This window comes from Globicephala melas, chromosome 9 (genome assembly GCF_963455315.2).
Source record: "Globicephala melas chromosome 9, mGloMel1.2, whole genome shotgun sequence".
NCBI lineage: Eukaryota > Metazoa > Chordata > Mammalia > Artiodactyla > Delphinidae > Globicephala > Globicephala melas.
In genome coordinates, this window is record NC_083322.1 from 14,149,714 (window position 1) to 14,176,893 (window position 27,180).

The 27,180-nt window shown below is 40.5% G+C and overlaps 1 protein-coding gene and 1 long non-coding RNA gene across 19 annotated transcripts in view; one reads left to right on the forward strand and one right to left on the reverse strand.

Annotated features, from left to right (window-relative positions):
- Positions 1-928: 928 nt before the first annotated feature.
- LOC132597861 (uncharacterized) lies at positions 929-11,925 on the forward strand. Its single transcript, XR_009565251.1, has 3 exons — positions 929-1,254; positions 2,688-2,902; positions 11,610-11,925. It is a non-coding gene; the product is annotated as an uncharacterized lncRNA (long non-coding RNA).
- Positions 11,536-27,180, reverse strand: part of LUC7L2 (LUC7 like 2, pre-mRNA splicing factor) — a 70,429-nt gene continuing 54,784 nt past the window's right edge. For 16 of the 18 annotated variants that reach the window (XM_060305242.2, XM_060305241.1, XM_060305245.2 and 13 more), the window contains 5 exons: positions 24,130-24,306; positions 22,602-22,693; positions 20,385-20,414; positions 16,447-16,638; positions 11,536-12,817 (listed from right to left, as the gene is read on the reverse strand). In XM_060305242.2, coding sequence (XP_060161225.1) covers positions 12,640-12,817; positions 16,447-16,638; positions 20,385-20,414; positions 22,602-22,693; positions 24,130-24,306 — 669 coding nt within the window. In that variant the 3' untranslated portion in view covers positions 11,536-12,639. Of the gene's footprint in view, positions 12,818-16,346; positions 16,639-17,285; positions 18,764-20,384; positions 20,415-22,601; positions 22,694-24,129; positions 24,307-27,180 lie in introns of those variants that run through there. The other 2 variants (XR_009565250.1, XM_060305243.2) reach the window with 2 other exon arrangements.

Below are 27,180 nucleotides of genomic sequence, written 5' to 3' on the forward strand. Positions count from 1 at the left end.
TGGGGGTGGAGGTGAGCAGGGATAACTTGGGAGGCAGACCTGACACATCTAAGCCACACATGCTGGTGGCACAGTCCCAGTCCCCTGGCCATTGTTTGGTTCTGGAGCCCAGGCCTAAGCCAATCAGGGATGTCACTCACTCTGTTCCAAATGGGAACACACCCCAACCGGGCCCCGGATGTGAGAAAAGCTTGCCATGCTCTTTACAGACACAGGATGCGATGGTATTGAAACGGTGCGTGATGATGGGTCAAATCCATTCCACCTGCCTCCGGTAATGGAGGTAATTGAGGTCGTTTTAACATTTGCCTGTCCCCCAAACAGCACGTAGCCTGAACATGAAGATGTTTTGCCTGAGTTACTGTCCAGGAACTTGGAGTCTCAGATGAGCCGGTTAAGGCTGGATAGGATCACCCACCCTCCAGGGGTCACACATGGATGTCAGCTCTGTGACCTTTCACACGTGCAGAAGCCTGTAGCGTAGTTACGCCTGCGCAGAAGGATGATTCCTGCACCTTTTTCCAATCACCTTTCCCCACAAGCCCCACCCCTCACGCGCCCTGCTGCTTTATTTGCCGTCCTATAAATACCTGAGCCGCTCGCTTTCCCAGAGGCGGATTCGGCATCTGAGGTTTGTTGTCCCCTCGCTCCCCTCGCCCCCTCTTCTCTCCCTCTCTCTCTCCTCTTCTCTCTCTCTCTCCTCTCCTCTTCTCTCCCCTCCCCTCTTCTCTCTCTCTCCCCTCCCCTCTCTCCCCTCTTCTCTCTCTCTCTCCCCTCCCCTCTCTCCCCTCTTCTCTCTCTCTCTCCCCTCTTCTCTCTCTCTCTCTCCTCTCTCTCTTCTCTCTCTCTCTCGCTCCCTCTTCCCACTCTTTCTCTCTCTCTCCCCCTCTCTCCCCCCCCCACTCTCTCTCTCTCTCTCTTCTCTCTCTCTTTCTCCTCTCTCTCTCTCTCCCCTCTCGGCTGGAATAAACCCACTCTTTGCCCCAAACTTTGGCGTCTCAGCGTTTGGTTTGCTGTGCGACGGGCACGATAAACCTGGTTGGGTAAAATTCGGCGAGCCGGGCAGGAGGGGAAGTTCAGATGGACCTTTTGCTTGGGGCTTTTTGGCCCCTTGCTGGTACAGAGAGCACGTGGAAAGGTCCAAGCAGCTGCCTGGTCCATTTGTTCCACGACCGTCCCCAAATTTCCCCTGCCAGGTGCCACCGACATTTCATTTTGAAGCAGACGGTTTTGGGTTTGGAAGACATCTTGTGGGTGAGTAACTACGTTAAAGAAATCCAACTGTGCTTAAATTGTCCGATAATCCTGACCAGATCGTGGGCTGGGGGCCTGCCTACCTGGAGGGATTCTGGCCGACAATATAAAAGGTTACAGGTGCTGAGTTACTCTACCTGGGTTAGAGGCCCGGGGTTTTTGTCGTTGGTCTTGTTTGTGTCCCTCTGTGTCTGATTGTTTCCGTTGTTAAACTTTGACTGCTGGGGATTGAGCTTGGTGATGGTGGCAAGGACCCTTAGAAAGACTTCATTATTGTGACCACCTGGAAGCAAAGCCCCTTCAAAATGGGAAAGGTTAATTCAGTTCCCCCTTGCAGCCCTCTAGGCTGTATTTTCCAAAATTGGGAGACGTTCAGTTATGAATCCATGGAAAAGAAAGTGATGGTATTTTTTTTGGTAACACTGCATGGCCATAATATCCTTAGTCTCCTGAGCAAAATGGCCTGTAAGTGGATCCTGAATTTACAATATAATTCTGCAACTAGATTCATTTTGTAAATGAGAAAAAACATGGGATGAAGTACCTTTAGATACAATGTTTGTATCAGAATGAACCTACGCAAAGAAGATGTAAGGTTATGGTCCAACAGGAAGGGAAGGAAGGAAACCTGTTTTGCTTCATGCTATTTCAAAGGAGGATGATTTGCCATTGACCCTATGTCATGGGGGCTGTTGCCCTTTCGTTTCCACTGTCTGAGCCACAGCCTCCGGCTTGGGCCCCTCTGGTCTCTGAGGGTCGAGAAATAGGAGTGAGCTCCCCCTTCTCATACCTGCTGCTGGATTTGGCCAGGGAGCTGCCCAGACTCTGGTGGGGCAACATCCAGCAAGGCAAGTGCCCACTGGGGGTGTGAATGCTGAGACCGGGCAGCCGATGGGGTTGATCTGGGTCCACTCCCACTTTCAACTTCAGATTTATTTAATTGTAAGAACACTATGCTAACTTACAGAGATGACCCGAAGAGAATGGAAGTACCTTTTCTCATCCTTTTTTTTTTTAAACTCCAAACCTGACCTGGGCAGATGTTCAAAATTTATTAAATACCCTTCTCACTTCAGAAGAACATAGAATGGTGCTGGATAAAGCTCGGGAGGAGGCAGATGTGCTTCATGTAGACGCCCCTGGCAGGCGGTAGGGGATGCTGGGAGCGTGGCTCTATCAACAGGGGATCCTCATTGGGATGTGAATGTCGGGCATAGGCCAAAACTCGAGTATGATTGAGATTGTATTCTTGCGGGATTTCAAAGAGGGATGCCCAAAGCAGCTTTAATAAAGTACAAGAGGTAAAAGGCAACCCAGATGAGGCTCTTTCAGAGTTTCTAGTAAGGGTCTCTAAAGCTTAGCGGCATTATACAGATACAGACTCTGAGGCCCCAGAGAATTTAAATATGGTTAATATGACTTTTATTGGTCAGGTTCCCCCCGCCCCGCCATATACAGAAGAAACAGAAGGTGCTCTTGGAACGCCGAGTCTCAACCTGTTGAGATTGCCTTCAGTTTCCAACGGCAGGGACCAGGCTCAGGAGAAAAGGGAGCAAGAGAATGAAACAACAGGCCACTCTGCTGGCGGCTGCCTTACACAGGGAAGAGCCGGACCAAGCTGAGGACCCTACGAGGGACTTGGCAAAAGGTAGGAGGCCCCGAGCTTCTACTCGAACTGGGCAATCAGTAGTGGGATTTCTGCCACCGTGAATACTGCAAACAGGAGGGACCCTGGAAGAGAGACTGCGCCATCCTAAGGAAGATTCTGGAAGAAGGTAAACAAGTGGCACATCAGATGGCTGAGCTGAGAACGATAGGGACCCAGGGGCTCCCCTTAATCCTGCCAAGTCCATCAGTATCTCGCATAGAGAACCCCCCACGACTAGGACAGTAAGAAATCAACTTGTGGACTTTCTGATCAATACGGGGGTCACTTACTGTTTTACTATTATATTTGGCTGCATGGGGTCTTCATTGCCATGCGTGGGCTTTCTCTAGATGTCGTGAGCCGGGGCTACTCTTCGTTGCGGTGCGCGGGCTTCTCATTGCGGTGGCTTCTCTTGCTGCGGAGCACGGGCTCTAGGTGCGTGGGCTTCGGTTGTTGCAGCACAGGGGCTCAGCAGTTGCAGCACGCAGGCCCTAGAGCGCAGGCTCAGTAGTTGTGGCACAGGGGCTTAGTTGCTGTGCAACACGTGGGATCTTCCCGGACCAGGGATCGAACCCATGTCCCCTGTATTGGCAGGTGGATTCTTAACCACTGTGCCACCAGGGAAGTCCCCCACTTACTCTGTTTTAAATATCCAGCTTTCTAAACTTTCTTTTGAGACTGTGTTTTTAAGTGAGGTGTCTGGAGAAAACTTGAAAAAGCCTGGTCTCCAGCTGCTAGACTGTCAGATGGGGAAGCCTCATCTGAAGCAGCTTTCTATGTTGTTGTTGTTGTTTTGGTCGCATGGTTTGCAGGATTTTAGTTCCCCAATCAGGGAGTGAACCCTGGCCCTTGGCAGTGAAAGCGCCAAGGACCTAACCTCTGGACCACCAGGGAATTTCCTGAGGCAGCTTTCTATACGAGACTTACTAAATACCAGGGTTATCTTTGCACCTGGACAAATGGACATGAAAGTACCACCAGAGCAGGCTTGCACGTTGCAGGCTTTATTGTTCCAACCCCCAAAAGGATAGCCTACAGCCATTCCCAAAGGGACACTGCAGAAGGTGATTTAAAAATTTGCCCACAATATTTGGAGAAATCCGGGCAAAAGAGTTGAGGGAACTTCAACTAAACGAGGGAGCCCTGCTCCAGTATGTGGACGATCTTTGATTGCTAGTAAGACAAAGGACATCTCAGACCAAAATACGGTTTTGGCTATGAACTTGTTGGTCGAACGAGGCTATAAGGTGTCCAAGAAAAAGGCATAGACTTCTCAGCCCTCTGTTAAACATCTGGGTTTTGAACTCTCACGTGGACAGAGAGCCTTGCTCCCTGATGGAAGGGAAGCTGCAGCCAGGGTTGCAGCTCCTACTACCAGGAGACAATTTAATTACAGGACTCCTGGGAGTGTCTGGGTTCTGCTGCATTTGGATCCCCAACTTTGGACTCGTAGCAAAACCCCTTTAGGGATCTCTTAAAGGAGGAGACGATGAACCTCTAGACTGAAATCTTGAGAGGATAAACATCCGGTGGACCGGCTCAGTCCTCAATGGACGGGACCTCCTGAGGGACGTGACGGGAAATAGAGACTGTGCTGCAGAAGGGAAGCCGCACCCCGGATCCTCATCCAAACCTCAGCTGGTTCCGGACTCCCGACACTGACTTCTCCGAGTGGGCAAGTGAACCCCTAGCAGAGCTTAAGCTGTGAGAAAGAAAATAAGGTGAACAGGACTGCTGCAGTGTTGGCTTTGGTTAAGTAAAATTCTTCAGAAGGCAAGTTACTTAAATAACGTGTTAGGTTACCAGAATGATTTCTTTTGTCTCCTCGGTATTTTGACCTCCCAGGCTTGGAAGGACAATTCAATGATTAGGCTTTCTCAGACTGGCAAAAGCAGGTAACCTCTCTACCTGTTGCCTATGTCACCCAAAACCTTTTTTTGTATTTGACCCTGCTGACCCCTTGGTTATGCCTGTCATCAATTTTTCAACCACCCCCTACCTTCACTGATTCTTAGGATAAAAAGCCCTCAGATGTAGCATCAGGTTAGGCTAATCAACAGAATTTCCCGTCCTCTGTTTTTTGACTTAGCTGAAATTTGGTCCTCTCCTCGTGTCCTCAGATAAAACCATCCTGGGTGTCTTCCCCCTGCAAGAGTCCACTTGGTCAGGATATTGTAGCAATCGTACTTACTTTTCCCAGCCCATGTCCCTTCCATATTTAATATCGAAGTGTTTCAGCCCAACTGGTAACGATCAAGACAGTCTAATAGGTAAAGGTAGGTCACAGATCCCTGGCTTGACGTGGGAAGTTTATCAATATGTCTGGCATTCTGTGTGCTCCCCACCCCTGCGAAGGTACATCTTTTTGGTTTTGATTACCAACCTCGGGCCTATGAATGCTGTGACAGCTGCCACATAGGTGCCATTTGCTTATTGGGATCAAAATGTTAACTTGATCAGGAGCAAGAGAATATTTTCAAATGAGCACTAAACAGTTTCATTACTCAAGTCCTTGTTAGGTCTACACGCCTTATCAGCAGGAAGTATCCAGGGCGGGCATTGCCATTCTTCCCTCAAGATTGAGGAATGAGGGACTTGCCGGGTGGTCCAGTGGTTAAGAAAATGCGATTCCACTGCTGGGGGCGAGGGTTCGATCCCTGTTTGGGGAACTAAGATCCCACACACTCAGTGCGGCCAATAAAAATTAAAATTAAAAATTTTTTAATGCTTTATTTTTTTTTAAGTTATAAAAAGATTGAGGAATGATCAAAAGATTTGGGGGACCGAAACGGTGCATGAGGATTAATCAAATCCACTTCACCTGCCTTCACTGATCAAGGTTGTTTTAATACTTGCATATTTTCTAAGGCCCGTAGCCTGAACAGTAAGATGTGTGCGTGAGTTATTTCCCAGGAACTTGGACTCTCAACTGCATCTACTGCAGCTGAGCCGGTTAAGGCTGGTTAGGACCACCCACCCTCCAGCTGAGCATGCGTGGGTGCCGGCTCGGTGACTTTCCCAAACTACAGAGGCTTATAGCTTAAGTTACGCCTGTGCAGAATGATTCCCGCGCCTTCTCCCAATCACCTTTCCCCACACGCCACACACCTCAAGCCGCCCCCTTTTATTTATTGAAGTATAGTTGATTTTACAATGTTGTGTTAATTACTGCGGTACAGCACAGTGATTAAGTTATACACGTACATTTTTTATATTCTTTTCCATTATGGTTTATCATCCAATATTGAATATAGTCCTCTGTGCTATAGAGTAGGACCTTGTTGTTTATTCATTCTCTATATAAAAGCTTACGGGGAACTCCCTGGAGGTCCAGTGGTTGGGACTCGGTGCTTCCACTGCAGGGGGCCTGGGTTCGATCCCTGGTCGGGGAACCAAGATCCCAAAAGCCATGCAGCACAACCAAAAAGAAAAACCAAACAGAAAGCTCACATCTCCTCACCCCAACCTCCCACTCCATCCCTCCCCCAACGCCCTCACCCCGGCAACCACAAGTGTGTTCTATGTCCGTGCTTCTGTTTCATAAATAGGTTCATTTGTGTCATATTTTAGATTCCACACATAAGTGATAGATGGTATTCATCTTTCTCTGACTTCTCTTAGTATGATAATCTCTAGTTGCATCCATGTTACTGCAATTGGCATTATTTCATTCTTTTTTATGGCTGAGTAATATTCCATTGTATGTGTATGTACCACATCTTCTTTATCCATTCATGGACACTTAGGTTGTTTCCATGTCTTGGCTATTGTGAACAGTGCTGCTATGAACATAGGGGTGCATGTAGTTTTTGAATTATAGTTTTGTCTGGATATATGCCCAGGAGTGGGATTGCTGGATCATATGGTAATTTTATTTTTATTTTTCTAAGAAACCTCCATACTGTTTTGCACAGTGGCTGCAACAGCTTACATTCCCACCAACAGTGTAGGAGGCTTTTCTTTTCTCCACACTTTCTGCAGCATTTGTTATTTGTCGACTTTTTAATGACGGATATTCTGACTGGTGTGAGGTGATACCTCATTATAGTTTTGATTTGTATTTCTCTAATAATTAGCAATGTTGAGAATCTTTTCACGTGCCTGTTAGCCATCTGTATGTCTCTTTTGGATAAATGTCTATTTAGGTTTTCTGCCCATTTTTCAATTGGGTTGTTTGCTGTTGAGTTGTATGACTTGTTTGTGTATTTTGGAAATTAAACCCTTGTCGGTCACATTGTTTGCAAGTATTTTCTCCCATTCTGTAGGTTGTCTTTTCGTTTTGTTTATGGTTTCCTTTGCTGTGCAAAAGCTTATAAGTTTGAGTAGGTCCTATTCCTTTATTCTCGGTTTTATTGCTATTGCCTTGGGAGACCTAAAAAAATACTGGTAGGGTTTATGTCAGAGAATATTTTGCCTATGTTCTCTTCTAGGCGTTTTATGGTGTCATGTCTTGTTTAAGTCATTAAGCCATTTTGAGTTTATTTTTGTGTAATGGTGAGAGGGTGTGTTCTAACCTCATTGATTTACATGTGGCTGTCCAGTTTTCCTAACACCACTTGCTGAGGAGACTGTCTTCTTCCCATTGTATATTCTTGCCTCCTTTGTCGAAGATTAATTGACCGTAGGTGTTTGGGTTTATTTCTGGGCTCTATTCTGTTCCATTGATCCATGTCTGCTTTTGCGCCAATACCACACTGTTTTGATTACTGTAGCTTTGTAGTAGTGTCTGAAGTCTGGGAGGGTTATGCCTCCTGCTTTTTTTTTTTGGTGGTACACGGGCCTCTCCCATTGCAGAGCACAGGCTCCGGACACACAGGTTCAGCGGCCATGGCTCACGGACCCAGCCACTCCGCGGCATGTGGGATCTTCCCGGACCGGGGCATGAACCTGTGTCCCCTGCATCAGCAGGCGGACTCTCAACCACTGCGCCACCAGGGAAGCCCTACCTCCTGCTTTTTTTTCTTCAGGATTGCTTTGGCAATTCTTGGTCTTTTAATGGTTCCATATGAATTTTAGGATTATTTGTTCTAGTTCTGTGGAAGATGTTATGGGTAATTTGATAGGGATAGCATTAAGTCTGCAGAATGCTTTGGGTAGTATGGCCATTTTAACAATATTAATTTTCCCAATCCAAGAGCATGCCACCCTGCTTCTTTATTCATCATCCCATCACTACCCTGAGAGCCCCTTGCCTTCGGGGAGGCAGGCTTGAGATCGGTTCTCCCATCTCCTACCTCGGCTAACTTGCAAAGACATCCTCTCTTTGTCTCAAATCTTGGAATCTCAGCGTTTCAGTTCCTTGAATGTCAGGCAAGATGAACCTGGTTTGCTAACAGTTTCTCTTCATCTGGATATCTGGCTCTGTGCTAACCTGAGAATGAAGGTGTCACATGGAACTCAATCATGTGAGCCAACAGACCCTTCCTTGTGTAAGGCTGTTTGAGTTGGATCTTGTGTTACAAGCACCCAACAGTATCCAGGTAAAGGAGTGCATTGTGTTTGGGACCCTAGGAGCCTCTCCTAGAGCATCGTCTGCAGGTTCTGGTGCCGGCACTTCCTATGTGGCCTCACCTTGCTGGATCCTTGACTGAGAGCCCAGTTCTGTGCGTCTGAATGCCTCACTTTCAGCCGGAACCCTGCCATGCTGGCACGTAGTTTGGTCTGACCCTAGGTGTGCTTGTAGACCCCAAACCTCTGACATCCTGCCTTCTGCTGGTACTTGGAGAACATGTAGGTACACCTCACAGTTCTGAAACATCTGCTGCCCCCAGTACCTCACAGAGCCCTGCTCACCTGTGGCCCCAGCACCACTCTACTGGTAGTCCCATGCCTAGCCACCCCCAGTCTGCCTCTGCCATCAAACCCCTGTTCTCAGCCCTCTCCTGCCTTTCCCAACTCTGCTGAAGGTGAGATTTTTTTCTTTTCAAATTGCAACAGGTAATGAAAAGAAAGAACAACTTAGTATTTATTGCATTATTTATGCCCTGGGAAAATCTGAATACCAGTAGTCAAGGTATAATGAATAATGGATGTAAATAGCTTTTTTCCAGATAGGAAAAACAGACAAGAAATTTCCCCCCAAAGTATCAGTATAGCATATTGTGCCGGATCAAGGTTCTGAAGATTCTCAGCTGCACCAGACCTAAACCTAAGAGATGCGAGGATGGTTTGGGGGCAAGGGAGGCACGCAGGAAGCTCAGGGCAGCAGCTAATTACCAACTGAGGGGTATGTTTCAATGGCTTAACAATCTGCATAGCTGTACCTGTTCTTAGTTGAGTATCTACCTTAAATGTGCATACTTTTATTATGTAATATTTACTTGGATCTTTAATGTTAAACCCTGTAAGTACTTACGATTTTAAACTATCACCAACATTTGTTTATAAAAACTTAGTGATGGGCTGTTACCTAACACTACCCTTTTGAAAAGGTACCATACTGAATGACAAATTACATTTGCCACAATGAATGACAAATTACTACCTTGAATGACAAAACTGTAATGCATGCTGGGCTCTGGCTCAAAGGGCTAATGTTGAAAGCTGTTATGAAATTGTATATGAAAGTAGGCTCTTGAACTTGGAGGCTAAAAATACCAGGAACTTGATAAATCAACCCTAAAACTAAGGTTTAACTTTTTATCATAAAGGTAAGAAAGTCTTACTGGGGAAAAAACAAGTCTCCTTACAAATGGAGGGTTTTTTCTCTTGAGTTGATACTGTTGATACAGCTCAGCAATGCAGCTTTGGAGAAAATGCTTGCTGACAGTAAAATGAGGGTCTTAAATAAAATTGAATTTTTTTTTTTTTAAATTTTTGGCTGTGTTGGGTCTTTGTTGCTGCATGCAGCCTTCCTCTAGTTTTGGAGAGCGGGGGCTATTCTTTGTTGCAGTGCACAGGGTTCTCCTTGTGGTGGCTTCTCTTGTTGCGGTGCACAGGCTCTAAGCATGTGGGCTTCAGTAGTTGTGGCAGGCGGGCTCAGTAGTTGTGGCACGCAGGCTCAGTAGTTGTGGCGCACGGGCTTAGCTGCTCCTCGGCATGTGGGATCTTCCCGGACCAGGAATCAAACCTGTGTCCCCTGCATTGGCAGGCCAATTGTTATCCACTGCGTCACCATAAGTCCCTAAAATGAGGGTCTTATTGAAGGAAAATACTTAGCATAACATCCCCAGAGGATCAAGTGTTCTTGTAAATGTGACTAAACTTACTCTAAAGATAACAAAAAAAATACCAAATTGTGTATGAGAGAGACTTTAGGGTTATTCTAACTCAGAATGGTTACCCTGGCTCAAGGATGACTATCAAAAATGTACATTTACTCTGAAGTCCAAATACTAGCAGTGGGACTTCCCTGGTGGCGCAGTGGTTAAGAATCCACCTGCCAGTGCAGGGGACACGGGTTGGAGCCCTGCTCCAGGAATATCCCACATGCCGCAGAGCAACTAAGCCCGTGCGCCACAACTCCTGAGCTCTAGAGCCCACAAGCCACAACTACTGAAGCCTGCGTGCCTAGAGCCTGTGCTCTGCAATAAGAGAAGCCACTGCAATGAGAAGCCTGTGCACTGCAACGAAGAATAGGCCCTGCTTGCCACAACTAGAGAAAGCCCGTGCACAGCATCGAAGACGCAATGCAGCCAAATAAATAAGTTAAAAACAAACACAAATACTAGCAGTATCTAAGCCACAGAATTGTTCTAAAAGGATCTTTTAAAATGGGGTTATTCAGGGCTTCCCTGGTGGCACAGTGATTGAGAGTCCGCCTGCCGATGCAGGGGACACGGGTTCGTGCCCCGGTCTGGGAAGATCCCACATGCCGCGGAGCGGCTGGGCCCGTGAGCCATGGCCGCTGAGCCTGCGTGTCTGGAGCCTGTGCTCCGCAGCGGGAGAGGCCTCAACAGTGAGAGGGCCGCGTACTGCAAAAAAAAACTACTACTACTAAAATAGGGTTATTCAGTTCAGGAACATGCAGGTGAGGTGACCCGCCATGGGCCCAGCCCCTGGATGATGATGATGTCCTTCACTGGCTATTGCTGACCTGTTTGTTGGTGGCCACTTAAATATATATGGTATTTAACTCCACATATATCACTATGGTGGGTCAGGTTCCAGACAGTCTTCCTTGCACCTACCAGCTTAACCTTTTGGACCTCATTCCACACCCTAAGGTACTAAGTCTAAAGTGCTTTTAAGGATTGAAGAGAACAGCACAGACCACTAGGAACAAAGTAGATAACAATTTCTGAGCAACCAAAAATAAATGGGTACTGATGCAGCTGGGTCTCCGATAAAACTGTATGAACTGAATGTGTGGAACCAAATATGGCAGGAAAACCTCATTTAATGAGGCACAACTTGGTAAGCTGGGAACGTGAGGTTTGTCCCCTTTAGATGTAAATCTGATGTCACTTAAAATGATTAGTTTCAGTTTCTGAGGCTTACATTCCTGTCACATCAAATTTGTTAAAACTTACGGAACTAAAGATAGAAATAGTCCTTGAAAGGCTCTTAACTATACTCACTCACAGACCCTTATTTCATTATATTCTTGTTTTTCAAGAATCTCAAGTTTTAACTACTGTTTAAACACGAGTGGGTATATAGCTTTTCAATGCAGAAATCGTTAGTCTCATTACACTGGTTACACCATGTTTTTATTTCAATTTGCTCAATGTGAAGAAAAAACAAATAAACTCAATTTCTTCTGCAGGTCTGGTCCTTCTCTACAGCGGTTGTTACAGACAGTCCTGAAGTAGCTGGAATACAGCCAGCAAGGGCCCAGGTGGAGCAACAATTCATCTTGCATCTGTAAGTATATATTTATTTCCTTTGGTGCCTTGCACAGTAAGGCACTATTAGTAACAGAATAGAAATGGCTACAGCAAGTAGTTCTAGTGACAATTTACTAGACAAGTTACAGTTTAATGGTGGTGGTGATTTTCATTTTATTATTTTTTACAATAAGGGTGTAATCTTTATACTCCACACACACAAAATAAAACAAGAAGTGCTTATGAAAGAGTCCCTGCCCCCACCCCCCATCTCAAAACATCCTGAACATAGCTATTCAATAGAACAGAAAAATCAAGACATGTTTGATTTCAAAATTTCAATAAAAAAGCAAAGCATGTAATGCAACAGCTGTTCAACCTCCCACTCTAAAATAGGCACCGTTAGACAAACAAAACTCCCGGTACTTTAAATTTCTCCAGCACACATTCCAGTATAAATGTTCTGAACTGTAATCAGCTAGTAATTAATAATGGGAATAGAACCTTAGAACAGAAGTTATATTGCTTCCCTGCACCCCTTTCTCTTACAGTTAGAGGGTAGAGGTATCAGGGGATACGGAGTCAAAGGAAGAAGGATTAACAAGAAATTCCCAAAGTTTCTGTTTTTTGGACAAGAAAGGAAGACAGCATTTTACAAATGTTCAAAAAATCCCAAGGCAAGTAACACAATTCATTCACTATCACTCCTACTAGAAAGAATAAAGACATCAGCAACTTATTATATAAAACTGTACTTTCAGAAGTGTATTACAAGTTCACCAGAAACTATGGATGTAGTTTTAGGCTTCATCAAAGAAAACAAGTTCAGATCAAGTTAGATGCTATACACCTAGCCTAGCTGGATCGGTGTCTGGAACTGCTCACTGTGTCACCCTGAACAGCTGTAAACTAAACAATAGTATGTAACTCCAGAGGAAGCTTAAGGATTGAGGATATGTACACAGCTAATTATATCTCCCCTGCTTCGCGCTCTTCAGAGCTCCTCCTGTCTTCTGATCTGCCATTAGCGCTCTCATAGGACCGCTTCTTATCTTTTCGATCTCTGTCACGAGGTGATCTGTCTCTTGAATTCCTGTCTCTGTCACGTGATGCTAAGTCTTGTTCTCTGAATCTCTCTTTTGAGGATCTGAAAAATATTAATTTGAGGAGCAAAATGTGTTGGGAAACCCAAAATCCAAATGAAAGAATCGGATAAATATTAAGGTACTGATTAGCTGAAGATATACAGAATGCATCCAAGAAAAGAGCACTACTGTATTTGACAAGGGTACTAAAACAAGGAGATGGATGAAGACAAATAGCTAAGGGTCAAAAACCATAAGCCAAAATGATTTACAGGACATTCTCATTATCTATCTATCTTCGAGGCAACCCTAAAGCTTCTCCAGTTCATAGCAAACATATTTAATATAAAAATAATATATAGACAATACCTTAAAGATGTTATCCAATGCTTTAAGAATATACAATAGAATGTAGATTCCCACTCAAGATGGAAATCAGTCTTAGGACAGGGGTCAGGAACCCTTTCCTCTTTGCTGTCTGCCCAGAGGGATAAATATTTTAGGTGTTGCAGGTCGTGTGAGTGTGGGATACTCTTCCTTTTCTTTTTGTCAACCCCTTAATATAAAAACCATCATCCATAGCTCCCTGGCTGTATAAAAACAGGCTGTGGAGCCACATGTGGCCTGCAGGCAAGTTTGCCAACACTCAGGTAAGAGAACTACTCAATGATATGGCTTTGAGCAACCATTTATTATTTAAAACTCTGCTTTATTCCTACGGAGTTAGCTCATTCCACCGACAGAAAAAGATACAGAAAAAGATGATCACACTGTAATAAACCTTGATTAACTGTAACTGTTTAATACCACCTTTCCATTCCCATACCCAAGTCAAGAAGAAAGGTAATAAGCTCATACCAGAGATTCAATCAAAAGGAAACCCAAAGGACATTAGGGGATCAGAATTAATATGGAATCTTCTATACCTTCAACATCTAGAATAAATCAGTAACATATTACATTTATTTGGTTCTTCACGGGTGACATGGTACTTTTACATAATTCTCTCACTTAACCCACATTCAGAATTAGGATCTGAGGTCTGATTAAGTAATACTTTCAACTTCTAAGGCAGGGGAAAAAGTACTACCCTACTACCCAGTTTTAGATATACAGTTAAAAAGGATTAAACCAAAATTAAATGTCAATTTCTGGCATTCTACTTAATTAAGGTTTTAATAAGCTTAATTTAAAAATAATGTGTTAACTCATACAGTGCACATTCCTATCCATGTCTTTGTAGGAATGGAATATGAAGAGAGACGACTGAGATGATGCCTAAGAATAAGGACACGCATTGCTGGTAAGTCCCAGAGAAATAAGAACAAACTAAGTATCAACTAGTATTCTGCCAGAGATTACAGTGTCCTTATTACAGAAGCAGTTTTCACTCAGTATTTCACTCAAACTATCAATAATCCTGACAAAGCAGGCACCCTTCTACTAAGTAGATAAGGAAAGACAGGAGGGCTAATTAGATAATTTGGCCAAGGCCACTTTCATCCAAGTAGTCTGACTCTGAAGTCTGCATTGTATGTGTCTGAACGCAGCAGAAAAATGCAAACGGTCCTCATTTACCAAGGGTAACTGTTACCCGGAAAGGCCACAAGGAGAATCTACTTACATTGGAGACCAGTATCTCACAGTTGGAGCAGGAGAACGGCAAGTTATAAAAGACCTTTAACTGGGGCTTACCTTGAAATTTAAACTCAACTACTATGTAGGAATAACTTTATATTCTCTTTTATACAGTAACTGTAGATGGTAGTAGCAATTGTCTGCTAATTTTTGGCAAAAAACAAAATACTGCTTTGAAAAAGTAATTTGAGTATCAAGATTAGAAGTGCTCTTGGGAACAGAATAATTTTACAAAAATAATCCTCTTTATTAACATGCTGAAAATACTAGATGAGGGGTGTCAGGCGGTATGGTGGAAAAATTTCCTATATGTCTTGATTAACAGAGGAAACCTTAGGGACTAGGTCCCAGAAGAGGAGACTTCATGCCCATCTCTCCATCCTTACCACCAAAAATGACATTTAAGAGTTCAGAGACATCAGAAAAAATGACAGGTAGCCAAGCTGACAAGAGAAATTATCTAGACCTATCAACCAGCAAAATGATTCTTAAAATTTACAGTGCAGGTAAGATTCCTGAAGAATTGTTTTAAATGTATTTTTCTGGACACTGTACTGTGTGCCTAGTTTTAAGAATGAGATAAGTGGCCTAGAATTCACACCATGCGGAGCTCTGCCCTCATCAATTCCCTGCTCATTCTCTGCATTTGCCTATAATACCCAGAATATTTTTCCTACCTGGTTTTATCAATTGGATTATACCCACTCTAGGTTTTAGGCTATTCCCTGAAGCCGTTTTTGTTGTTGTTGTTGTTACTCTGGTACTTCCCTCACCTAATCTCCTGTATTATTTACTCTGATATCCAGTTTAGCACTTTGTCAGTGCTCATTATTATCAAAGATGTTATTAGTCCTGTGTCCTAACTCACTCGACTAAAGCTGCTCAACTACATTATACTTATTTTTTAATACAGTAGAAGGTATACAATTATTACTGATTTAAAGTCTCCTGAAGAACTACTTGGTTTTCTAAGAGTGGAACTTAAATGTTCTCCAAAAACAATAAAAATATATGTGAGGTGATGGAGGTGTTAATTAACTAGATGGAAGGAATCCTTTCACAATGTCTATGTAGAGCAAATTACCACAATGCGCACTTTCCATGTCTTACAACTTACTTTGTCAATTATGCCTCAGTAAAGCTGGGGGTGGGGGAGGGAACCTACTTGGAACAAGGCAAGAATATAAGGAATAAATAAAAGAGCCTATTATATCCAACGCAGTTTGTGAGCAGTTTCAGGGAAAGGCTAGCTGAGGGGGAAAAAAAACAAAATCTGCAGAAAGCTGTTAAAAATTTATCACGAACTTTATGTGGAGTAATCCACAGAAAACTTAAGATTAGTAGATACTAGGCACTCAAAAAATGTTTCTGTTCCATAGAAATGACCTGGCTTAAGGGCCATAATGGGACCTGAGAAGTTTGGGGAGCTTGGTCTATACAGACCATGAGTGCTTAAGGCTCCACCACATTCTAATCCTTTGTCCTGATTAGATATTCAAGTCCTTAAAACATACCTCACCCTGGGTCTGCTCTCCTTGCACGTTTTGAATTTTCATGCCAATGACGTCTAACTTCTTTTAAAATTCTGAACCTGCCCTGCCCTGCCCAACTAACTATATAACAATGCATATCTACAGTGCAGAATAAACAAGAATATACTGAATGTCTGCTCTGAAAAAGTACACCAGCTCAAAGAAGTTCAGAAAACAGTAAGTCAGACAACTCTTAATGAAAGACTTCTCAGAGTCCCTAATTCACCAATACATACTGGAAAAGCTCTAACAGTACTGGTACCTAAAATTATTTGCCCATAAAGTACTTTTTCCCAAGACACACTAAGCAGAGAAAAGCAATAACCTCTGCACAGATTGGTTCCAATTTCTTACTCTTGCTCATAAGTATATTCTTTCTGAACTACCCATATATTCAGGAAAAAAAATGTTATACACTCACACACAAATGTGTACAAATTAGCAGATGCCAAGTTCAAACCACCAGTATTCCAAGTCTAAACTGTAAAGGTAGTTCCATATCCTCCTATGGACCTCAGTACCTCCTCCTGGATCGCTCTCTGCTCCTGTCTCTAGAACTGTGCCCACTTCTCTGGTGGCTGCGGCTGCGACTACGGCTGCTGGAGCGGGACCTGTGGCGATGGCGTTTCTCCCGGGATTTGGATCGAGTTCTCCTTTTCCGTTCCCGTGACATGGAGCGAGACCTATGTCTGCGATGCTCTCTGGATCTGGATCTACAAAAGATAGTTAGTTTTTAGCTTTGTTGGCACTACATTTCTCATTTACTAAAGCCTCCTCTTTAAAGAGAAACTATCCCTCAGTAGCCTTATTTAACGCCAATACTATTTCAAATCAGCTAAATCTATGCTAAAATGAATGGCTGGTATATTAATAACTACATACTAGAATTTTGAAATAAAAATTAAACAGTAAAAAAAAATTAAACAGTAGTTCTCAGAGGTCAATCAGTGTTATATAAATTTACATCAGTAATATTTTTTACGAAGGAAACAATCTGTAACACTACTACATGCCAGGGATTGTATTATCTAGATGCTTTAAGGACAATTTCATTTAAACTTCTAAGATTTTTAGTACACTTTAGAAACAAAGTATGTACCTGATGAACATGGACAGAAAGGAGACACATGATAAAGAATATTGTTTAGGATAAAGTTACTAACTTGCTGAATTGAAAAGGTTATATGACCATTGAAATAAGTTTAAATGCCCACAATGTGCCTTGTCAGTGTAATCAAAACAGTTAAGACAGTTCTCTATTCAAGTAGTATATAATTTATTTGGGAGGAAAAAATTAACATGCATAAATCATTTTAGAGAACTTTAACTGCAAAAAAAAAAAAGTATTTACTTTTTGTAGGTGTACAGAGAAGGAAAAACACTTCTGTAGCCTCCGCTGGGTCACAAAACTAACTTGTGTATTGTGTCTGCGGCCAGGATGAGGATGGCATATATAGAGGACGTAAAACATTTAAGGGAAAACAACGGGGAAGAAAGGTATGAATTTTGTTAACAGCCACTTTCAAAGTGATGGAAACATTCTAAACTGGATTGTGACAGCTGTACAACTTTAAATTTACTGAAAGTCATTAACCAGCACACTTAAATGGGTAAACTTATGGTATGGAGTGTAAATTAAACCTCAGTAAAGCTCTTTTAAAAATTTTAAGTCACTTTAAAGAATGAGGTATTTAATCAAATTATGAGAAGAGTGAGTTCAAAAGCACATTATTCAGATGATGTAACAACCACAGCTAAATAGAGTACTTTCACAATTAAATATTTCTGAAAAGAAACAGAGGGAAAAGATAAAATTCATTCCATACAAAGTTTTTATCAAATGATATTTTCTTTTATCACTCACTTTGAGCTAGTATAACAAATTATTTCTCCCAGCGCGTAATTTCATTTTACTAGTTGTCTAGTAACACCATTTACTGGGTGCCTACTGCGCTGCTCTAGGAACTGGGGAGACTGAGCAGCAAATACAGTCCTTAACCTCAGGGAGCTTATACTCTGGAACGAGGCCTACACAGATACGTAGGCAGTAAATAAAGATAGGTCAGGGAATAATGAAGGGTAAAAATGTAGAACAAAAGGAGGTGGTCATCTTTTGTATCGAATAAGCAGGAAAGGCTTTTCTTATAAAATCACATTTAAGCAAAGATGAAATGAAGTAAGGAAATCAGCTCATCAGCCAGCTCAGAGAAGACTGCTTCAGGTAGAGGGAACATGGGTGCAAAGGCCCTAAGGTGAGAGAAAGTTCAACATGTCAAAAGAATAGAAGAAACCCTTTTGGCTGCAATGAAATTAGCAAGGCAGAGTAATATCAGGAGTCTAACAAGCAGGATGACCAAGTACTTTGTCACTCAAACCAGGATGCTCTCAACATTAAATTATACAGAGGGAAAGGGGGAGCTAGTAATAAATATGCTAGGAAATAAACTGTAACTACCCTGGGGCACACTGATCACTCTATAAAGCCATGGTGAGGATTTCAACTTCTGTGAATGAAATGGAAGACCTTTAGAGGGTTTGAAGACAGGGCTGATATGATTTATTTCACTTTTTAAAGAACTCATTCTGGCCGATGTGTAAAAAACAGACTGAGGCGAAGGAAAGTGGACAACAGAAACAGAAATTAAGAAATTGCTTCAGGGCTTCCCTGGTGGCGCAGTGGTTGAGAGTCCGCCTGCCGATGCAGGGGACACGGGTTCGTGCCCCGGTCCGGGAAGATCCCACATGCCGCGGAGCGGCTGGGCCCGTGAGCCATGGCCGCTGGGCCTGCGCGTCCGGAGCCTGTGCTCCGCAGCGGGAGGGGCCACAACAGTGAGAGGCCTGCATACCGCAAAAAAAAAAAAAAAAAAAAAAAGAAATTGCTTCAGAGGCTATTGTAAATAGTGAGGTAAGAAGTGGCTTGGATTAGAGTAATAGAAATTAAATTTCTGGCCTGAATATCTAAAGGTGTTCTATGTACAAAGAATTTAAATCTCTCTTCAACAAAGGGAGAAGCTTGCATTAACCAACCGGTAAAAAAGAACAGTATTGTCATTTAATATTTCTACTTCTCATCCTGGATTGAAAAACTCAACAACAATATAAGTTAGTTGACACAACTGGTCCTGTTTCATGCCTTAGTTTTTTCGTGTTTTAAAGCAGAAATACCGCTGCAAGATGCTAAAAAGTAGTAGGACATCTAATAGAAACATAAGGTTTTTCTTTCATAACAACAAATGCTCTAGTTTACAGGGAAAAAGTTCTTGAGAAACAGTTACTCTTCAGAGTCAAGAATACTCAGAAGGTTTCAAAAAAGAAGATGTGATTTAAATAAGGAATGGTAGGATTTGAAAAAACTGAGAAAGGGCACTGTGCGTAGGCATGGACTCATTTGAGAAAGGCTCAGGGGACTTCCCTGGTGACGCAGTGGTTAAGAATCCACCTGCCAATGCAGGGGACACGGGTTCGAGCCCTGGTCTGGGAAGTTCCCACATGCTGCCGAGCAACTAAGCCCGTGCGCCACAACTACTGAACCTGTGCTCTAGAGCCCAAACTACTGAACCTGTGCTCTAGAGCCCAAGAGCCACAACTACTGAGCCCGCATGCCACAACTACTGAAGCCCACACGCCTAGAGCCCGTGCTCGGCAACAAAGAGAAGCCACCACAATGAGAAGCCCGCACACCACAACGAAGAGTAGCCCGCGCGCAGCAACAAAGACCCAACCCAGCCAAAAATAAATTTATTAAAAAAAAAAAAAAGGCTCAAGACAGGAATGAGAGAACAGCAAGTGAAGAACTAAGAAGGATGAAGTGCACCATGTTTCCTCACCTTAGAAAGAGAAAAATTGTCAGAAACTAGTAAAAACTGTATTTAAAAAAAAGGCTTCAAAGCCCACAAGTATTAGTGCCAAAGGTCAAAACAAAGTGTTATCTTGTCCTCTTTCTATTTAAAGGGGCATTTTAAAAATGCCCCTTCAAAGCTTTTTGGGATCACTGTACAAGGGGAGAAGTAATAAACTCAAAGTCTAGATTGGGTGCAAACAAACATTTTCGTTTCCCCCTTAATTAACTCACCGTGGATTCCCTCATTCAAAATGTATCCAACTATTTATATTTTGAACAGGTACAACCTCTCAGAATGTGTTTCTTAGATGTACGACCCAAACTGATTTTTAAAAATAAATCCCGTCACATGTTTACTCTGAGCTTCTAAAGATTTTAATAAAATGCTCTGAAATATTTTTAGCTTTCTCTATACTCCAGGGCACTTTGTGATTTTACTCTGATAAAACTAAATTGTAGCTCATGAGTATCTTCTGACCAACTTCTCAAATGACACTGCTCAAATGTGAGCTACGAAAGAATTAAGAGTACTAATTACTCATTTTAAGAAAGATATTTAATCTATAAAAACTACCTTTGGAAAACACAGCTTCACAACTTATCTTGTATAATACCTACCTTTTAGGATTCTTGCTATGTGATCGAGACCTAAAAAAAAAAAAAATCTATTTTTAGAAAAGTAACTATAAAAAAGGAAGAAAAGGTACAATGTACTGTTAAAATTACATCCTCATTTCTAATTTTTGTATTAGTTTTACAAATATAAGGCTTGTATGTATGTACACAAATTTTTCCAAAAGGCACCACAAACTTTACAGACTTCCCCACTCTGGCATACCCCTTACCTAGGCTACCGGCTCTAAAAAAAAGAATATGCTCCTAGAAGACTAAAACACAACACAACTCACTAAATCTCCAAAAACCACCTCCTAGCCTGGAAAAAATTCGTTATTTTTATCTCTGTCATTTCTTCTTTCCCTCTGGGAACAGAATAAAATTTCTGATCTGTGAGACAATACTTTGTAATTATCACCTCACACTATAATCCCTAGAACACTCAATTCAATCATACAATGTTTCTTAATATGACACACAATACTCTTATATAAAGTACTCTTCATATTTCCTAGCACATAATTAAAGCTCAACAGATAGTAATAGCTAACGTTACGGTTACTAGGAAGTCAGTCGCAGGGGGTTTTTGGTGGAGAATATATACCATGGTTGCAGCATGACTTCGGATTCAGCCTGATGTAAATCTTAACTGTTTCCATCACTCACTATCTGTGTGACCTGGGCAGATTATGTATCTTCCCTCAGCTTAGTCTGTCATTTGCAAAAGAGGGATAGTAATAACAATTTCACAGGGGGCTTTCAAGTATTAGATGAATATAGGTAAATTCTTAGTGCAGTGGCTGACACATCATAAGCATCAAGTGACAGTAATTTTTATCATTATCCTTTTCAATACCATAGGTGGAATCCCATTTTGTGTGTCATTTTCTACTTACTAGTAATTTCCTCATCTTCCATACTTAGGTCCATTTCTGAAACAGTGTTAACATTTTATAACTAATGTTAAAGGCAATTTGCCATTTGTCATTAAAGAAGTAAGATGTGATGTACTTTCTCATTAACTTTACATATGTGAAAATGTAGTCCTGCAAAGAATTTTGTTTTTCATTTGACTATCACCTCAGTTCAATAGTTTATACTAGTGGCACTATATTCTGTTGAATTTTAGCTTCAACTGAGATTTCAAATACCATTCATATTATCTTAAATATTACAATACTGGGCAATATTTCCACAGAAACTTAGTATACACAAAAGAGAACAGAGATAAAGCTCTGAGGTAAAATTTACCAGGAAATGAAGAACATATATATCAACGGAAGAATGACAGCAGTTCCTCTAAACAGGAACATGTCCATATGTAGCTTTGTTTTGTTTTGTCATTACAGTGCAAAAAGATTACCTGTTACAAGCCATGTAACACAAATGAAGTCAGTTTAAATGTCCTGAAATAGACTGAGTGTAACAGGATCAAAGCTTGAAAGCAGCTGACATAACCTAGTCCTGTATTATCAAAGAATTTTAATTAATTTAGGGACATCTGCTGAAGAGAAGGTATTTAAATTTCAGAGATACGTAATACAATTAAGGGAACACTATTAAGTTAGAACTACACGTAAATGTTTTGTGGCATACCCCTCCCATCTGAAAATTGCTGAATTTATAAACATGATGCCACACAACTTGCTGCCAATGTGTAAAAGTGACCCAGAACATGTAAACATTCTAAATATGAAGAATATGATTTTATCAACTAATGTCAATATAAAAAGAATTGTGCACATTTAGCTATTAATAAACGAATAAAAATTTTAACAGTTTATAGCTCCTAAACTGAAGAAATACAGAATCGAAGTACAATGTAAAATAATCAATGAAAGAAGCGGACAAAAAAATACCCAAAACTTCTATCAACAAGTATATATCATAAAATAGTTCCATGCCAGCCTGGTACAAAGCTAGCCCATTATGAAAATCAGAGGGCTAGAAAAGGGCCTTGTTATATATCTTACTAAACATACAGATGTGAAGCAATCATTATTCCCTCTTCCATACATTTTGAAGGAAATCTCCTTAACTTAAACAGCCATAAGTTAACATACTTGAATAAACATTGTTTCACGTGGTAATATCTTTAAGAGTAAACAGAAATTTCTCATGTCCAGATTTATTAACATCTACAACCTTGTATAATCACATCTCTTTTTAGAACCAGGGATGTTCAACTTCAGATACTTGGACTACTCAATTACTCCATACCTCCTCAGCTTCTCCCTTTCTTCTCTCTCCCTTTCTTCTCTTCTTTTCAGGCGTTCCTGGTTTCTTTTCTCCTGCTTCTCAGCTACAACTCTCTTAAAAAACAATGACAGTTCAAATAATACTAAATGAGAAGCATTATTTACTAGGCCCATTCTTAGTGAGCATTATCCTAAACTTTACCATATCTAACATTAAAAAGTTTTTAATAAGAATTCATTTTGAAGATTTGTCAGGTATAATCATTAAGCTTACAAGTCTGGTTTCCAAACTCTTTCCCCCCTTCCATATAAAATTTCATGTTTCTCCATGACTTCTTAATATTTCAAAGTCACTTTCACGAGATTTTTCTCCTCTTAACGTCTTCTGAATTCTAAACTCTTTAAAGATTTCCAATATAGAAATGTCTTCTGTTGACTTCTAGTTACAATCCTGAGGCTGCTGCTTTTAAAAAGTACCAGTGAAATGCTAAACAGTTCTGTTGCTAGGTCTATATTTGCAAAGGTTCCCAATTAGGTACCATTTTTGAGTTTTAACTTCAATCCAAACAATCATTTGCTATAGTGAAACTCTCTTTGTAATTTCAAAAACTTTACCCAAGGTCATCCTAGCTACTCCAAATACTGAGACGAGCTCACAGTTAACTACAAATATGGAGACGTGTCTAGGTGATTCTGATTCCACATTATTTTAAATGTCAAACTATGGATCCTGGGTTAATTTCAGTGATAACTGCACAAAAAGTCACTTCCCAGTGTTTCCCATCTTTCAGACAGTCCTCAGTTCATGACAAATGCTACAGTGCCACCATTCTTTTAAAAAACTAGCCACATCAGATTGTTGAAAAGTAAATTGATCCTTTCCATTGACTCTGCTTATGTTCACCTCTTTAGAAATAACCTTTTTTTTGTTTGCTTATCTTCTCAGAACTCAGCAGACGAGTAAGAGCTGTGTTGCCTTTCTCACAACAGCCTATATATTTAATCGACAGTGATTGTCCTTTTTAAAAAATTGGTTTCTAAGTCCTTTCTGAAATGGGGGCAAAAGCATAAAACTAGAGGTCCTACCAGTTTGCTATTTAGTGAACTGCAAAATATTTCAAATAAATATTGGATCATTTTTTCAATCTTCCTTTAAAGTAAACATCATACTAAATTACTATTCGTTTTATTAAAAAAAGAAAGTATCACTGGAAATTTTAGGCATTATTTTAGAACCCAGTTTGCAAGGTTCCTCCCTAATTCAACATCGTATCCAAGACAAAATAGTACTTCCTCCCAGAGTAAGAGGATTTTTAAAGTCTGTTTCTCAGATATCATCCATTAAACAAGCTGGTATTTCCATTTACAATCCTACACTATTCAGTATGAATTGTTAACAGAATCACAGTTAAGAATAGTCTTGAAAAAAAAAAAAAAAAGAATAGTCTTGAATCACAATCAAGAATACTACACAAAAAGACAACTTACACAGATCAAAAGAATGAGTGGCTATACTGGATGAAGTGAGGGATATTAATTTACCAATGTACCTTTAATTCTTCAAGCTTCTCTCTTATTTCAATAAATCCCAGGTGCAGTTTACCCCCAAAATGATCAGCCAGTCGTCTGTCATTATCATGAAGACCTAAATAGGCAGAGCAAACTTCACAGACTCGAAGTTTCTGCTGCTGGAAACTGGAAGCTGGCATAGAATTCCGATAAACTTCCTAAACAAAAGTGACAGAAACAATGTTCATATAAACTGCATTAAAATCATACAATTACACAAAATACACTATGTTTATACCAAAAATGTTTCTAATGAACACACAAAAGCATGACTATTTTGTCACGAATATTACAGATTCCCCATTACCCCAATCCTCTGTCCTCGGGACTTCTCCATTGGAAATGAAAGATCAGAGCCTCTTTTGTCAAGAAATACCATAACAGTAACATGATACAACTTTCTTAAAAGGCTTTCTCAATGTTCTGTTTTCTATAATTTTCGTTAAAAATGAGATGTAGCAACCCCAAAAGTATACATCAGTGAAGGATCAAGGAAGCAGCAGTCGCTCATGCTTTGGGAAAAGGACTGCATGTCTTCCATACTATTACAGCTTCCTTCCACTGCCTTCCTGCCCACATATCATTTCCCCCCTATGTAAATGCAGACAGGGCGTACAAATGATAAGACTTCCCATCAAACAGAGTAGCTCTAAAGACAAAGATGAAAGGTGTCTTATGGAGATTAAGATGTCTTGTACTCAAATCATTTTATTTATATTAAGTTCATTAATGAAATAATAATTATTAGTGGATTTGCGTATCCACTCTACTCTTTTTCCTTATTAACAGGATTCTGATTTTTGTTTGAGGCAGCAGCATGGCCAGCTAAAAACATTACATTTCCAAGCTTCCATGTAGCTTTTGCTAAGGAGATATAAGTGGACACTGCTTGACAGAATCTACAGGAAAGTTCTTTAAAAAGGAGTCAACAGATTCAGACGAAAATCATCAACAGCTGCTATAACCTGTGGATCAAGAAGCAATGGAAAACAGAATACTTACAATGTCAATACCAAGACACTTATTAATTACAAAAGGGAAACACAGTAACTTCACAGTGGAAAAATAGGTAACATCACCAGAAATGAACAAACCACTAACACATGCCTTTTGATAAGGCTGTAGCATTATTTCAGTGGTATTCCTCTCAAAAATCTAATGAGAGAGAAATATTAGACAAATCCAAAGTGAAGGACATTTTACAGAATAACTAGCCTATACTTTTCAAAACTGTCAAGATCATGTAAAACAAAGACTGAGGTACCAGATTATATTAGACTCTAGAGAAACATAACTAAATGCAATACGTGATCCTGGACTGGATCTTAAACAAAAAAAATTTTCTTTTCTCAAAACGAACATTATTGGGACAACTGGCAAAAACTGAACAAAGTCTTCAGATTAATTAATAGTACTGTATCAATGTTACTTCTTAATTCAGATAACTGTACTGTGGTTATATAATAAAATATCCTTGTTTTTAAGAAATACACATTGAAGTATCTAGGGATAAAGAGGCAGCATATTTATAACTTATTGTCAAACAATTAAAATATACACACACACTCATGTAGGAAGAAAATGATAAAGCAAATGTGGTAAAATGTTGAAGAGTCTGGGTGAAGGACATAGGGGAATTCTTCACACGATGTGTTAACTTTTCTTAAAATATTTCAAAATAAAAAAATTTTAAAAAGGAAAACTGAAAACACAACACACAAGACGAGTCAACTCAACTTTTGTGCCTTGTTATTCCTCCTCTTTCTACTTACGCATAGAGGAAAGGCTTTAGGCTTAGTGGCCATAGTGCTACCACAAACTGATAAGCATAAAGATGAATCCACATAGTAAGGATGGCTGCACTTAAAGTTAGAAGTAGCTTGTATGCTAGATGGCATCATGGAGCTACTGTACCAGCCCCAGGCTTCCTAACCTCAAGTATTTATTAAATGAGAAAAACAAAACCCTTCTTTGGTTCAGTCATTGTAAGTTAAGTTTCCTATTACGTACAGTTGAACACAATCTATAATAGGAAAGTAAACATTTTAATGCACTGTCCTAAGTAAAAATCAACTGATAATACATAACAGGCTAACAATATTGAGCTGCTGGGTAATACTAGTAAATCACCAAGTATATATAATATGAAGTTTTATGAAAACTCCAATATATGGAAGGAAAGTAATAATGATTGCTGGCTTCATTACCCAAGAGTCTTCTGGGGAAATAAACTAGCTATAAAATACTTTGTGTATTTTAAAATTCATAGTATTTATTTTCTGGATTGATATTAACTACATTTCAAGAAATCCTAATATTAAGACATTAAAACTATCTAGAATGGCTACTTGGTATATCTTTTCCCAGCCTAGAACCTTTACTCTGTGTCTTTGTATTTAGAGTGGGTTTCTTGTAGCTAGTATATAGCTAAGTCTTGTGGGGGTTTTTTGTTGTTGTTTTGTTTTGTTTTAAATCTAGTCTCACAATCTCTGCTTTTTAATTGGATTGTTGAGACCATTTACATTTAATGTAATTATTGGTACACTGGGTTTAAGTCTACCATCCCACTATTTATTTTCTATATGTCCAATCTGTTGTTTGTTCCTTTTCTCCTGCCTTTCTTTTGGATTAAGTATTTTTTAGGATTCCATTTTATTGCTACTATTAGTTATAACTCTTTTCTCCCCTCCAGTGGTTTCTCTAGGGTTTATAGTACACAACTTAACTTATGAAGAAAGCTGGAGAGTCTTTTATTAACGTAAGATAAAGGAGATTTCAAAACAAGGGACATTAACAGGGACAGAGAAGGACATGTCAAAATAATGAAGGGTTAAATTAATCAAAAGATACAACACTCCTAAATGTCTATTAGCCTAATAACAGAGCTTCAAAATAAAACAAAAACTGACAAAATGAAAAGCATAAATAAACAAATCCACAACTATAGAGACTTCAACGCTCCTCTCATAGGCAGAAAACTCAATAGGATACAGAAGACTTGAAAAAATCTATTAACTACCTTGACTCAATTG